General features: G+C 46.5%; 1 protein-coding gene across 2 annotated transcripts in view; it reads left to right on the forward strand.

The window, feature by feature from the left end:
• Window positions 1–14,713, forward strand: part of MYO1G (myosin IG) — a 94,296-nt gene that overhangs the window by 37,390 nt on the left and 42,193 nt on the right. For both annotated transcript variants that reach the window (XM_082192208.1, XM_082192209.1), the window contains exons 15-18: window positions 6,001–6,167; window positions 7,467–7,674; window positions 10,080–10,303; window positions 12,575–12,719. In XM_082192208.1, coding sequence (XP_082048334.1) covers window positions 6,001–6,167; window positions 7,467–7,674; window positions 10,080–10,303; window positions 12,575–12,719 — 744 coding nt within the window. The remainder of the gene's footprint in view (window positions 1–6,000; window positions 6,168–7,466; window positions 7,675–10,079; window positions 10,304–12,574; window positions 12,720–14,713) is intronic.

A 14,713-nucleotide genomic window follows, 5' to 3' on the forward strand; every position in this document is an offset into this window, starting at 1 on the left:
GCAGACTTAAATTAAACTTACAATAACTTATAATAAGTCTAAACCTTAACACTAATCATATTATGTACAGAACACCGAGAGAGAGAGAGAGAGAGAGAGAGAGAGAGAGAGAGAGATATCCTTCTGGCCTTACTACAGTGGTGCCCCGCAAGACGAATGCCTCGCAAGACGGAAAACTCGCTAGACGAAAGAGTTTTCCGTTTTGGAGGTGCTTCGCAAAACGAATCTCCTATGGGCTTGCTTCGCAAGACGACAATGTCTTGTGAGTTCCTGCTGGTTTTTTCCCTCCCCCCCTTTTTTCTAAGCCACTAAGCCGCTCATCAACTGATCCGATCAGCAGATAAGCCGCTAAAAGCCGCTAATAGAGCTAATAGCGCTAATCCGCTAATCCATCAATGGGCTTGCTTCGCAAGATGAAAAAACCGCTAGACGAAGAGAATCACAGAACGGAGTCTTTTCGTCTTGCGAGGCACCACTGTACTATGTACAGAACACCACACCAGAAAGAGAGAGAGATAGATAAGCGTGAAAGCCAGGCTCCTTCTGGCCTTACTATTATAGCCAGTATGACCTCGTCAGAAGAGATAACAGAACCAGTTTATGCCAGCTGTACTCTCTGAAGGAATAACCCAAACATCATGAACCTTCTGCTTGCTTCTTTCACCCAGAGAAGCTTTGAGAATTAATTAGAATAGGAAAAATTAGAATAGGAAATTAGAATAGGAAATCTTGAATTAATTAGAATAGGAAAGATCTCTACACATCAGAGCAGTACTTTCTGAACCAAGAAATGCAAACTGACACACACCCCGCCCCGAAGAAGGGAAGGGGTTTGGCTTGCTTAATGGGGAATCTTCCCAATCCACACTTCCCAAAACAGCTTGCAACCTGAAAAACAGCCATCCTTCTAAATTTGCCCTCCTCTGAATTTTGCAATGCTCTTCTCCGGCCAGTTAACATGTACAAAAGCGCCTGGACGAGGGCTGCTAGCCGGGAGGGCTCTGTCCTGCCGCCACAGCTGCAGGCTGCAAGGTTTCTGAATAGCAGTCGTTGGAAACCACCACAGAGGAGAAACACACTTGCGGCTGGGTCCTTCTTGTTGGTTTTCCCACAGATATTTGGTTGGCCACTGTGATAACAGGATGCTGGACTCGATGGGCTCCCATTGGCCGGATCCAGCCGGGTTCGTCTTATGTTCTTACATGCCTTGTTTTCTTATTAATAAATACATGTAAGCCAAAAGGAACAGAAAAATAACTGAGCTTCTTCACTGAAGTACCGGCTTCATGGGGAGGAGGCAAGAAACCCCTCTTCACAGCCTAGGACCCTCGTACCTACGGGACCGCCTCTCCCAGTATGCCCTGCAGAGGACCTTAAGGTCCATAAATAGCAATACCCTAGGGACGCGGGTGGCGCTGTGGGTTAAACCACTAGCCTAGGACTTGCCGATCAGAAGGTCGGCGATTCGAATCCCTGCGGCGGGGTGAGCTCCCGTTGCTCGGTCCCTACTCCTGCCAACCTAGCAGTTCGAAAGCACCTCAAAGTGCAAGTAGATAAATAGGTACCACTCTGGCGGGAAGATGAACGGCGTTTCCGTGCGCTGCTCTGGTTCGCCAGAAGCGGCTTAGTCATGCTGGCCACATGACCCGGAAGCTGGATGCCGGCTCCCTCGGCCAATAAAGCAAGAAGAGCGCCGCAACCCAAGGATCGGCCACGACTGGACCTAATGGTCAGGGGTCCCTTTACCTTTTAGAGGTCCCGGGCCCTAAGGAAGTCAGTTTGCCTCAACCAGAGCCCAGGGCCTTTTCAACACTGGCCCCGGCCTGGTGGAACGCTCTGTCTCATGAGACCAAGACCCTGTGGGATCTGATTTCTTTCCGCAGGGCCTGTAAGACAGAGTTGTTCCGCCTGGCCTTTGGCTTGGAATCAACTTGATTCCCTCTTTCCTTTTTCCTTTCTCCTTCTGTGATGGAACTCCTATTTGGGGACTTCCCTGGCTTGTTTCTGGACCACGTAGGACCAGTCTGGATAGTTGGCCTTGGTGAAGATTTGACGTTTTCATCCCCCCAAAAGTTTTTGATTTGAGTTTCTACTGAAATGAGGCTGCATTTTAATGTAGTATCTTGTTTTTTTAGTCAATTGTTTTTATACCTGGTGTTATCTGCCCTGAGCCCGGCCTTGGCTGGGGAGGGCTGGGTATAAATATTATTATTATTATTATTATTATTATTATTATTATTATTATTAGGGCCACCTCCCCATCTCCATTTGCACTCTCTGCCCCTCGATTCCTGCAACAGCCGGTCCTGAGAAGGCGCTGGCAAGATCAGTCCGCCGGGGGTCGTCAGCTGCCTTGGTAACCGTTGGCAGGCACCACGGCTCCCCCTGCTTTCCTTGGCTCCCGTCTCTCTTGCCGGGAACCAAAATTAGATGCCTCTGGGAGAGGAATCGGAGCGCCGCGGAAAGACAGGAGAGCCCAGATGGTTCCCCCTTTGTGTGCCACCGGGGCTCTATAAATAAGCCTGTTGTGATTATCGATCGCATTTCCAGCTTCTGCGCCTCCAGGGAACCCGGGGGCAAGCGCTCATGCCATGGCTGCCTCTTGCCCCCTTTTACCCATGCAACTACTCTGTCTGCTAGGCAGAGAGAGGGCGGGAGAGACGGCCAACTGGCTGGGGATGTGGGCTAAGAATATAAGAAGAACCTGTGCACAGAATTCCTTTTTTTAAAAAAAAAGATGTTTATTGAACATTTTTAAGATATAACAAGAAAAAGGAAAAATAAACATACAAAATAAAAAACAGTTAAAAACACACATTAATTTTCAATAACATAACTTCCATACACTTATTTCCTCGGACCTCCTCACACCTCCCTTCTTTGTATTCCAGTTCGATTTGTTAGTTCAGCAAATCCTTACCATTAAACTTTTACCCATTTGTGAAACCTTTTTTTTTTTTCATATCTCTTAAAGCATTACAGCTGGAGACCGCTTAGTTTCTATCCAACATCCTTCTAACATTCATTAATTTTACAATGTTTCTGTAAATAGTCTTTAAATTTCTTCCAGTCTTCTTTCACCGACTCTTCTCCCTGGTCTCGGATTCTGCCAGTCATTTCTGCCAATTCCATGTAGTCCATCAGCTTCATCTGCCATTCTTCCAGGGTGGGTAAATCTTGTGTCTTCCAATACTTTGCAATAAGTATTCTTGCTGTTGTTGTTGCATACCTGTGCACAGAATTCCAGGTGTGGCACTGATCTACGTTCTGCCCTGCCCAAGCCTAGATACAGTATTGCTGCGTTCCAAATCCACCTGTTTTTGTTCTCCACCAGCTATATATTTATCTGTCTCCTTTATACCCCACAACGTCCAACACCGTCCAGGTGGCGTACGCGGTTCTTCTCCCTCCCCTCCTTTACCCTTGCAAGGCATGCTAGGCTGAGGGCAAGCTTTGCGATTACCGAGCACACATATCATTTCCAACAGTCATTTAACATATTTTCTTATCTTATACAATGTTTTTGGACTTCCATCAACCTCACCTGAAGATTTTTCAGTCTTTATCACAGTCTACATTTCTTAATTTCTCTATTACTTGTACAGTGGTGCCCCGCAAGACGAATGCCTCGCAAGACGGAAAACTCGCTAAACGAAAGAGTTTTCCGTTTTGGAGGTGCTTCGCAAAACGAATTTCCTGTGGGCTTGCTTCGCAAGACGACAATGTCTTGCAAGTTCCTGCTGGTTTCCCCCCCCCTTTTTCTAAGCCACTAAGCCGCTTATCAGCTGATCCAATCAGCAGATAAGCCGCTAAAAGCCGCTAATAGCGCTAATCCGCTAATCCGTCAATGGGCTTGCTTCGCAAGACGAAAAAACCGCTAGGCAAAGAGAATCACAGAACGGATTCTTTTCGTCTTGCGAGGCACCACTGTAATTGTCCTTAACTAATAGCTCTCTTCATAGTCTTCATTGCAATATTTCGCATAGTCCTCCTCACAAAACTTCTTGCAGTCCTACTAGCGTACTCTGTTTATGACAGTTGCTTTTCAAATAATTCAAATATTTACGCCAGTCCTCTAAGAATATCTGATCCCACAGGTTTCGAATCCTTCCTGTCATCTTATCTAATTCTGCATAGTCCATTAATTTCATTTGCCATTCTTCTTTCATCAGAATTTCTTCTTGTTTCCATTATTATGCCAGTTATATTCTTGCTGCTGTTGTTGCATATAAAAACAATTTATTGCCTTGTCTATTAATGTCCTCCCCTACAATGCCAAGTTAAAATGCTTCTAGTTTTTTAAAATAAATGTATATTTCAGCATCTTTTTCATTTCATTATATATCATTTCCCAGAAGCTTTTCATTTTCTTACATTCGCACCACATGTGATAAAAAGATCCTTCTTTTTCTTTACATTTCCAACATTTATTACTTACTTTATACATTTTGGCTAATTTCACTGGTGTAATATACCATCTATACATCATTTTCATCACATTTTCTTTCAAAGCATTGCAAGCTGTAAATTTTAATCCTTCCACAATTTTTCCTAATCTTTTAACTGTGTATTATACCCAAAGTCCTTGGCCCAATGTATCATAACCGATTTTACCTCTTCATCTTTCAAATGCCACTCCAGCAGCAATTTATACATTTTAGACAATATTTTACAATCATTGTTCAATACTTCTATTTCAAATTTTGATTTATTATAAGCAAATCCATCCTAGTCCAACACTCTAACTGTAGCATCCTGCTTGTGGTTAACGCTTAGCTGGAATGAAATATTCAACGCAGGAATAGAAAAATTAAAATAATAATTTATTTGTCAGACAAATAAATGATAGGCACAGTGGTATATGGTTACCAATGCTTTGCCCCCTCCAGCCCTGATGGCCAGCACTTATATTCCCTCAGCCCAGCCCCCTTGCTCCTCCTTTGGCTGCCTCTGTCCAATCAGCCTGGTTGAAATTCCTATTGGCTGTTTGCTAGAACCAATCATAAAAGATACACCCATTTCCTATTAGCTTTTATGGGAGACAAAGAGCTATATTTCCTTCTATCCATAAATGGCAGACAAGTAGCCATATACCTTACATTTGCCTCGACAAGGCACCTTAATTACCAGATCACCTTTTGCCCCTGTTGCCCCTGCATTCCAAAACAAATGGCTAAAACAAATGGCTCATGGTATTAAATTCTATCTAAACGGAGATCTTGGGTTCACATTCTCACACACCATCAACAGAATAAGAATCTAACATAAGAATCTAACATTTCTTACTTTCTAAATCCTTTGCATAATTACATTAAGCCAACAAATCTCATACATTAACATAGATAGCTTTTTAGAAGAAAAGGCCTTTGCAAAGTAAAAAAGGAACTCAGTAAAAACAGCTTCAAAAGAAGCCTCTTCAGTTTACACCCCCCTTTCCCAGCCAGCTGCTTTCCCCATTAGCTCTTCCCAAAATTTATTGCCCTTTAACTCCCTCAGTATACCTTAAACCTTAGGAAAATATGGCTAGAGTCTGATGGGAGGCACGTGGTATTATTTTCTGTTAAACAATAAATCTTACTATTTACCAACTCTTAATTAGTGTTTTTGCAGCTTGATTGTATTCTGTAATATGTAGGGTCAGCGTAACCTTTGCTCCCAGCCTGTAATTCCCTTTTACAACTTTGAGAAACTTGTCTCCTGCTACTGCTATAAATCATGGGGGCCCTTGTTCAGGAGAGCAGGAAGATAAACAACTGCCAAAGTACTTTGCCAGCTGGTTTCTGCCTGGCATGAAACAAACATTTGCAAATATACCTTTAAGCTCATTTTAAAATACAGGCCTTGATCAGATGCCTCATAACCACTGTGCCACGCTGCCTCTCCAGGAGACAGAATTCCTCAGTGAGTTGCTGTCTCTCTGCAAGCATTTGGGAAGGGGGGGGGAGTGTCGCCGAACCTCACCCATTCTTCTTTGATTCCTTTCCTGCCTCTTCCGAACAGGAGCCGTATTACGTCCGTTGCATCAAGCCAAACGACCAGAAGTCGCCGTTGCTCTTTGACGCGGAGCGCTGCCGCCATCAAGTGTCGTATTTGGGGCTGCTTGAAAACGTGCGTGTCCGGAGGGCAGGATTCGCCTACAGGCAACCTTACGACCGCTTCCTCCTCCGGTAAGCACCACCGCCAGGCCTTCTGTACAAACATAGCTCTGCAAATTTTCCAAAGGTGGCACATTTTCCCTTCCCCGCTAGCACCCTGGGCCTGGCCTGATACGCCCAATGGCAAAAATCAGTGGAAGTAGTTTCTCAAGGTAGGAATATTGGGGCGTGGTAAGCAAGCAAAAGGGACGTGGGTGGCGCTGTGGGTTAAACCACAAAGCCTAGAAGGTCGGCGGTTTGAATCCCTGCAACAGGGTGAACTCCCGTTGCTCGGTCCCAGCTCCTGCCAACCTAGCAGTTTGAAAGCACGTAAAAGTGCAAGTAGATAAATAGGTACCGCTCCGGCGGGAAGAAAAACAGCGTTTCCGTGCACTGCTCTGGTTCTCCAGAAGTGGCTTAGTCATGCTGGCCACATTTTTTTTATAAGTTTTTTTTATTCAAAATTAAAACGAAACATATCATCCTTGTCCCCCCCCATTTTTCCTCCCTCCCCCCACCCTTCCACACAAAACCCACCCACCCCCACCCCCGACTTCCCTCAGTTTCAGTCTTTGGTTTATCTGAGACTGCTGTTTTCTGCATGTTACAAAGTTGTATATATCCTCAAACTATTTAGCTGATTATTATCAATAAAAAGTTTGTGAATGTTTATTCAAAACCTGCCAAGGAGTCCAGTTCACTTTGTTGCGTCTTCAGATACTTTGTAATGGGTTCCCATTCATCTTTAAAGTCAGTTATCCTTGTCCCGTAGCTTATATGTCAGTTTTGCCAGTTCTGCATAGTCCGTCAGTTTTTCTTGCCATGATTCTTTAGTTGGGGTTTCTTCAGTCTTCCATCCTTGTGCTACCAGAACGCAGGCGTTGTAGTCATGCTGGCCACATGACCCAGAAGCTGTACTCCGGCTCCCTTGGCCAATAAAGCGAGATGAGCGCCGCAACCCCAGAGTCGGCCACGACTGTACCTAATGGTCAGGGGTCCCTTTACCTTTAAGTAATCAAAGTATAATGAGACCTGGGAGAGGGCCCCCAATTTCCTCTCCCAGAATGAGGTGGCGTAGTCCCGAAGTGGCAGCTTTCACATTTTTGCAATGAACTCCCCTGCAAAAAAACCAATACCAATGATCCATGCAAGCAGAAAGCTAGCACGGCGGTTAGTGGCCTGAGCTACTACCTTTCTCCTTGCGTGGAGTGTCAGTTTTGCCTGCAGCTCTGCGAAAAGGCTGTTGGGATGGTGCTCTCCCATCCCGCAGCCAGCATTTCCTAGACTCTCTCTCAAGCCAGGCCAGTCACCGGTAAATTCCTCCCTTCCCAGGTATAAGATGACTTGTGAGTATACATGGCCCAACCACCTCATGGCTACTGACCGGGAGGCCACGCAGGCCTTGATGGAGCAGCACGGATTCCAGGATGACGTTGCCTACGGACACACCAAGATCTTTATCCGCACGCCCCAGACGCTTTTCACCCTGGAGCAGGAACGAGCCCAGCTGATCCCCATCATTGTGCTGCTACTGCAAAAGGTACCCATGTTTCTGTTTACACCAGTTGCAAGTATGGACAGGAGGAATGTGGGGCCGATTCCACGCCTGAAGGGCTGCTGCACCTCCAGGTCAATAGTATTCAAGGCAACGCGATGACCAAATACAATGATATGGTATCAATATACACTCTTTATATAATATGAAATATATGAAATCACGTAAACAGAAAACTTACGAATCTCTGAAAGTCACAAAATAGGCACTCTTAATGGATTCTCTTGAAAACAAAAAACCAAAGTTTTATAAGTCTCTGAAAGTCTTTGAAGACTATGCAAGTCTCTGGAAGAAGCAATGAATCAGATTCTTATCTGGGGAAAACAGGCTGTGTAAAGCTTTGTTTATGGTGTCCAATGCTGCGAAGTAGTTCGCAAACAGAAGTTGTGGACGGTGATTCTGGATATCAGCCCCGGTTTTGTGGAATTCTTCTTCAGCACAGCAGAAGGATACAGAAATTCTTCAAAAACCCATCTATAGGGTGAATGGGAAAGTATGAACAACAATTGCTATGGAGCAGTGGTCATAAAGGTATGTATATAAAGAGTGTATATTGATATCGTATCATTGTATTTGGTCATCGTGTTGCCTTGGATATTACTGACTATTGTTTGCAACACAGGGCTTAAATTGTTTGGTACCTCCCAGACAAAACAGGGCAACGGAGTCTTGAATCTGGGACCTTTTTCCCGCAAGGCAGACACTCTGCCACTGCGCCACACCCCTGATGGGTTCCTTAGAGGGAGTTTTCCCTGCTCCTACGTGGATACTCCATCGAGGATGGAGCCTGGGAATCTTCTGCGTGCAAGGCAAGGCTGTTCTGCCCCTGAAATCACGCTGTGGTCTAAACCACACTGAGCCTCTTGGGCTTGCTGATCAGAAGGTCGGCGGTTCAAATTATTATTATTATTTATTCAACTTATACACCACCCTATAACCGGAGGTGGTACGCGGGTGGCGCTGTGGGTTAAACCACAGAGCCTAGGGCTTGCCGATCAGAAGGTCGGCGGTTTGAATCCCCTCGACGGGGTGAGCTCCCGTTGCTCGGTCCCTGCTCCTGCCAACCTAGCAGTTCGAAAGCACGTCAAAGTGCAAGTAGATAAATAGGTACCACTCCAGCGGGAAGGTAAACGGCATTTCCGTGCGCTGCTCTGGTTCGCCAGAAGCGGCTTAGTCCTGCTGGCCACATGACCCGGAAGCTGTACGCCGGCTCCCTCGGCCAATAAAGCGAGACGAGCACCGCAACCCCAGAGTCGGTCATGACTGGACCTAATGGTCCCTTTACCCTTTACCTTTATACCCGGAGGTCTCAGGGCAGTTCACAACAAGATCACAACCTAGTAAATCAAACCAAAAGCAATAACTCTCACGCACCTCCAAGTCACATTCTAAAAGGGTGTTGGATGTCAATAAGATCAACCAAAGGCCTGGTTAAAAAGGAACGTTTTTGCCTTGCGCCTAAGGGTGTATAGTGAAGGCGCCAGATGAACTTCCCTGGGGAGAGCATTCCATAGACGGGGAGCCACTGCAGAGAAGGCCCCGTTCGAATCCCCGCAACGGGGTGAGCTCCCGCTGTTCTGTCCCAGCTCCTGCCAACCTAGCAGCTCAAAGCACACCAGTGCAAGTAGATAAATAGGTACCACTGCGGCAGGAAGGTAAATGGCATTTCCGTGCGCTCTGGTTTCCGTCACGGTGTCCCGTTGTGTCAGAAACGGTTTAGTCCTGCTGGCCACAGGACCCGGAAAGCTGCCTGTGGACAAACGCCGGCTCCCTTGGCCCAAGAGTGAGATGAGCGCCTGAAGCTGATAGACTATATGGGACTAGCAGAAATGACTGGCAGAATCCGAGACCAGGGAAAAGAGACGGCGGAAGAAGATTGGAAGAAATTTAAGAACTATCTTAAGAAATACTGTAAAATTTATGAATTTTAGAATAATGTGGTTTTTAAAATCAAATGGAGTACAGCTGTAAAGATTAAGTGAAAGGAAAGTAAGGATGATAATTAGATAAAAGAAAGGGTGAGGATTTGCTGAACTAAATTTTTGAAATGGGAATGCAGAAAGGGGAGGTATGAGGAGGTCGGTGAAGTAAGTTTTAAGAAAATAAGGTATTGAAATTATACTTGTTCTTTTTTTGTTATTTTTGTTTGTGTTTGTGTGTATTGATATGTTTGCTATAATTTGTAAAATCCTAATAAATATTTATTTAAAAAAAGAGAGTGAGATGAGCGCCACACCCCATAGTCGCCTTTGACTGGACTTAACCATCCAGGGGTCCTTTACTTTTTACATTTTTTTCCAGGAGGCCGGGGGCAGGGAGAGTTTGGTGGTGGGGGGGGGGTGGTTGCCATGGCTTGGCTGGCCCTGATTTGACTCGTCCGTCCCATGCAGGCCTGGAGGGGTGCCCTGGCCCGCAAGCGCTGCCGTTACCTGCGGGCTACCTACACCATCATGTCTTACTACAAGCGCCACAAGGTGAAGTCTCACCTGCTTGAGCTGGTGGAGAGGTTTCAGGCAGTACGCAGCATGGCGGACTACGGCAAGGGCGTGGAGTGGCCGGAGCCGCCAGCCGTGTTGGCTCAGTTCCAGGAGAACAGCAAGCTCATCTTCCGCAGGTAACAGCAGAGGGCGGCGTGCTGTGCCCAAAGACCTTTTCGATTGCTGGAGCCTCTGGCAGATCTTGAGTTCAGATCTGCAGCAGTTCAGACGCAAGGATTACCTTATTTTTCGCTCTATAACACGCACCCGACCGTAACACGCACTTAGTTTTTAGAGGAGGAAAACAAGGAAAAAATATATATTCTAAACGAAACAGTGGATGTATGATTTTTGTGGTTCATGCTGTGGCCACAGACATGTGATCTGTCGGTGAGTTTGGGGTAGCACAATGCAAAAATCCTGAGGATCCATGTGGATCCATGCTTTGTAACCACGTTTTTGCACCACTGCGGCCCCAGGCAACAGTGGGTGTGTGATTTTTTGGGTGCAAGCTGTAGCCATGGACATGCTATGTGATCTGATTGTGAATTTGGGGTGACCCTGTGCAAAAATCCTGAGGATCCATGTGGATCCGTGCTTTGTAACCAGGCTCTCTGTCCCTCTCTCCTCCCCACTCCGCGGCTCCTCTCCCGCTTTGCTGTTTCAAAGCGAGCCACGGAGGAGGGAAGGAAGGGGAACCATGGATCCTCTGCTGACGACTGCAGCAGATCCCCCCGTCATCCGTAGGCATTCGCTCCATAACACACACAGACATTTCCCCTTACTTTCTAGAAGGAAAAAAGTGAGTGTTATGGTGCAAAAAATACAGTATACACTGCTTGTGTTTTGCTCTGAGGAGGCCCCCTGAAATGATTGGGTATGGCTGACTTTGACCTCTTCGTTTCAGAGCAAAATAGATCTGGATAGCACCCGCCCATGCCGCGTGGGCCAAGCCCAGCCAAGCAGACTTCGGCTGGATCTACACTCACCTTTTAAACGTTGTTAGAACGATACTAAACAATATTGTTCCAAAAAAACCAAGACATTTGGTTTCTCTTTCGCTTCCTTTGCCGCATGTCAGTCAGTTTTATTCCACATAGCCAAAGGCTGCCGCAATGTACACAGAATCGTTCAACAATTAAAAGAAAATATACTGGATTGATACAAAAAAACTTAAAACATTTATATTATCAAGACCTTACCTACTCTAAACAGAGCTATAAAAGTACCTTAATATACAAGTTAAGACATTAAACAATAAAATTTATAAGCTAAAATTATCACATGGCTGCTAATATATTAAAAAATTAATGTTAATTAATACAATGTGCAATTATATTCGGAGTTTGGTGATAAAGACAGAATATAGCTTGATGTAGGTAGGGTCAAATAAATCCATCTCCTTTACAGTTGGTGGCTATCTTGGCTATATAATTTTCCTAGCGGCAGTTGCAAAGAGTGCTACACGCCAGGTCACAAACTTCTCTGTGTCTGCGAGGAGATATAAAATAATGTCAGAGGGGATCTGGCCAGGGGAACCTTGTCCTTATAGGTGCTAAAAATCATTCTCTTGCTTTGTTATATAAGGGGCAGTGTGATCTACCGTATGATCTTTGCCATACGATCTACCTGGTTTGTGGGGGGAGGGGAGCTCAAGACCACCCTCTGGCGTCACATTTTAATAACGCAGTTTTAACTTTGAAAAAGAATGTCATGTGACTATACAGCGGAACCTTGGTTCTCAAACTGAATCCGTTCCGGAAGCCCGTTTGACTCCCAAAACAATTCGAAAACCAAGGCGCGGCTTCCGATTGGCTGCAGGAGCTTCCTGCGCTCAACCGGAAGCCGTGGAAACTGCGTCAGACGCCCAGCGTCCAAAAAACGTCTGCAAAACCGGAACGGTTAACTTCTGGGTTTCCGCCATTCAGGAGTCCGTTTGTTCGTCAACTAAGCCGTTCGGGAAGCAAGGGTTGGACTGTATAGTTACCAGAACCTTAACTCTTTTTTAGCGTTAAAAACCACACGTGTAGCTCTCGCCCACTCTCTCTCTCTCGTATAATAAAGTTCTTCCTGATGTTCAGTTAGAACCTCTCTCTCAGCTTCTCCCGGGATCTCTGAGGTTACAGGGAACCAGGCAGAGGGCCTTCTCGGTGGTGGCGCCCGCCCTGTGGAACGCCCTCCCTTCAGATGTGAAGGAAATAAGCAGCTATCTTCTTTTTAAAAGACATCTGAAGGCAGCCTGTTTAGGGAAGTTTTTAATATTTAGTGCTGTATTGTTTTTAACACTTGATTGGAAGCCGCCCAGAGTGGCTGGGGAAACTCAGCCAGATGGGCGGGGTATAAATAAATTATTATTATTATTATTATTATTATTATTATTATTATTATTATTATTATTATTTCTCCAGGTGGCGAGCCAGACAGATCGTGAAGAACATCCCTCCCTCCGACATGGACCAGATCAAGGCCAAAGTGGCAGCCCTGGACGTCCTGCAAGGCCTGCGGAAGGACTGGGGCTGCTCCAGGAGCTGGGGGAGGAACTACTTGGTGTCGGTGAGTGTTTCCGGAAGTGGAGGCGAGAAGTTGTTGCCCTGGCATTTCTGCATCCTCCTGTGCAGTTGGTGGCTGGTGGCCCTTGGGAATGGCAGAGAGAGAAGGTGGAGAGCCCAACTGTGGGCGGAGCCAGAGTCAGTGACAGGCAGGGCCCAGGGCCCAATGACCAGGCAGGGCTAAAGAATCCTGCTTTTGTCCACACCCTCCTCCCTGCTGAGTCTCGCAAGCAGCAGCTGGTGTCGGAAGCCAGCCAGCAGTAAATCACACTGAGGAGGCGAAGTTAACCCTTTCCTGGAAAATACACATCAAAGCAGTTCATGGCGATAAAAACCGAACGAAGGGAAAAGCAGGCATCAGTCGATGGTTGTGGAAGGACTGCTGTCTTGCTCGTGAGTTGGGGGCCAAACGAAGCAAACCTCTCCCATTCAGGGCCTTGCAGATAATGTGCCCCCCTTTTTTTTACCCTGCGGATAACGGAAGTCTTATACAGTGGTGCCTCGAAGGACGAAAAGAATCCGTTCTGTGATTCTCTTCGTCTAGCGGTTTTTTCATCTTGTGAAGCAAGCCCATTGACGGATTAGCGGATTAGCGCTATTAGCGGCTTTTAGCGGCTTATCTGCTGATCGGATCAGCTGATAAGCGGCTTAGTGGCTTAGAAAAAGGGGGGGGAGGAAAAAAAACAGCAGGAACTCGCAAGACATTTTCGTCGTGCGAAGCAAGCCCATAGGAGATTCGTTTTGCAAAGCACCTCCAAAACGGAAAACTCTTTCGTCTAGCGAGTTTTCCGTCTTGCGAGGCATTCGTCTTGCTGGGCACCACTGTAAATAAGTATATAAATAATTTTGTGAATATGCTGACCCGAGGCCCCCTTTGGAATCGGAGGCCCGGGCCAAGTTGCCCATATGGGCCCCCCCCTCTGTCTGGGCCTGCTCCCACTTCCCACCCCCCCCTTTACACTTTTTGGATGTTGCCTTCCAGTTGCCATAGTAACTGCAGAGCTTTTGAAAAAGCCCAACCTCCTCCTCCTCCTCCTCCTCCTCAGCTCATCCATTTCCCACACACACACTCTGCAACCCCCCCCCCGTCATAAAACCTCTCTTCCCTTCTCCTCTACAACCCCTGCCTCACCTGAATCAGCGCCCCCTCCTCCCAAATTCAGAAGAACCTTACGATTCAGCATTTTACTAGCCTTGAGGGAATAACAGAATCGTAGAATTGGAAGGGACCCCCAGGGGCCATCTATTCCAACCCCCTGCAATGCAGGAATTGCAACTCAAGAATCCCCCGACAGATAGCCACCTGACCTCTGCTTACTCTTCCTAAAAGTTGCTGAGAGACCCCCTGTTTCACTCACAAATCTGCAATTCCCAGAGTGGTCTCCCAAGCAAATCCCTCTTCACAGAGGACTCCGGGAACTGTAGTCTCCTCACAACTATCAGCACCCTTTTAACAAACTACAGTTCCCAGCATTCTTTGGTCTTGGTGGGGGGGAAGCCAAGGCTGTTTAAAGTGGCGTCATACTGCTTTAACAATATGGTGTAGGGCCTCTGTTTGGCTGCAATCTCTACCTGCAGTTGTTTTCTCGGCCGCCGAGACCACATAACACCGGTTTTGAAAGACCTACTCTGGCTCCCAGTACGTTTCCGAGCACAATTCAAAGTGTTGGTGCTGACCTTGAAAGCCCTAAACGGCCTCGGTCCAGTATATCTGAAGGAGCGTCACCACCCCCATCGTCCAGCGCTGAGGGTCTTCTGGCGGTTCCCTCCCTGCAAGAAGCCAAGTTACAGGGAACCAGGCAGAGGGCCTTCTCGGTGGTGGTGCCCGCCCTGTGGAACGCCCTCCCACCAGATGTCAAAGAGAAAAACAACTACCGAACTTTTAGACGACATCTGAAGGCAGCCCTGTTTAGGAAAGCTTTTAATGTTTAATAGGTTATTGTATTTTAATATTCCATTGGAAGCCGCCCAGAGTGGCTGGGGAAACTCATCCAGATG

Source organism: Podarcis vaucheri, assembly GCF_965113315.1.
Source record: "Podarcis vaucheri genome assembly, chromosome: 12".
Lineage (NCBI taxonomy): Eukaryota > Metazoa > Chordata > Lepidosauria > Squamata > Lacertidae > Podarcis > Podarcis vaucheri.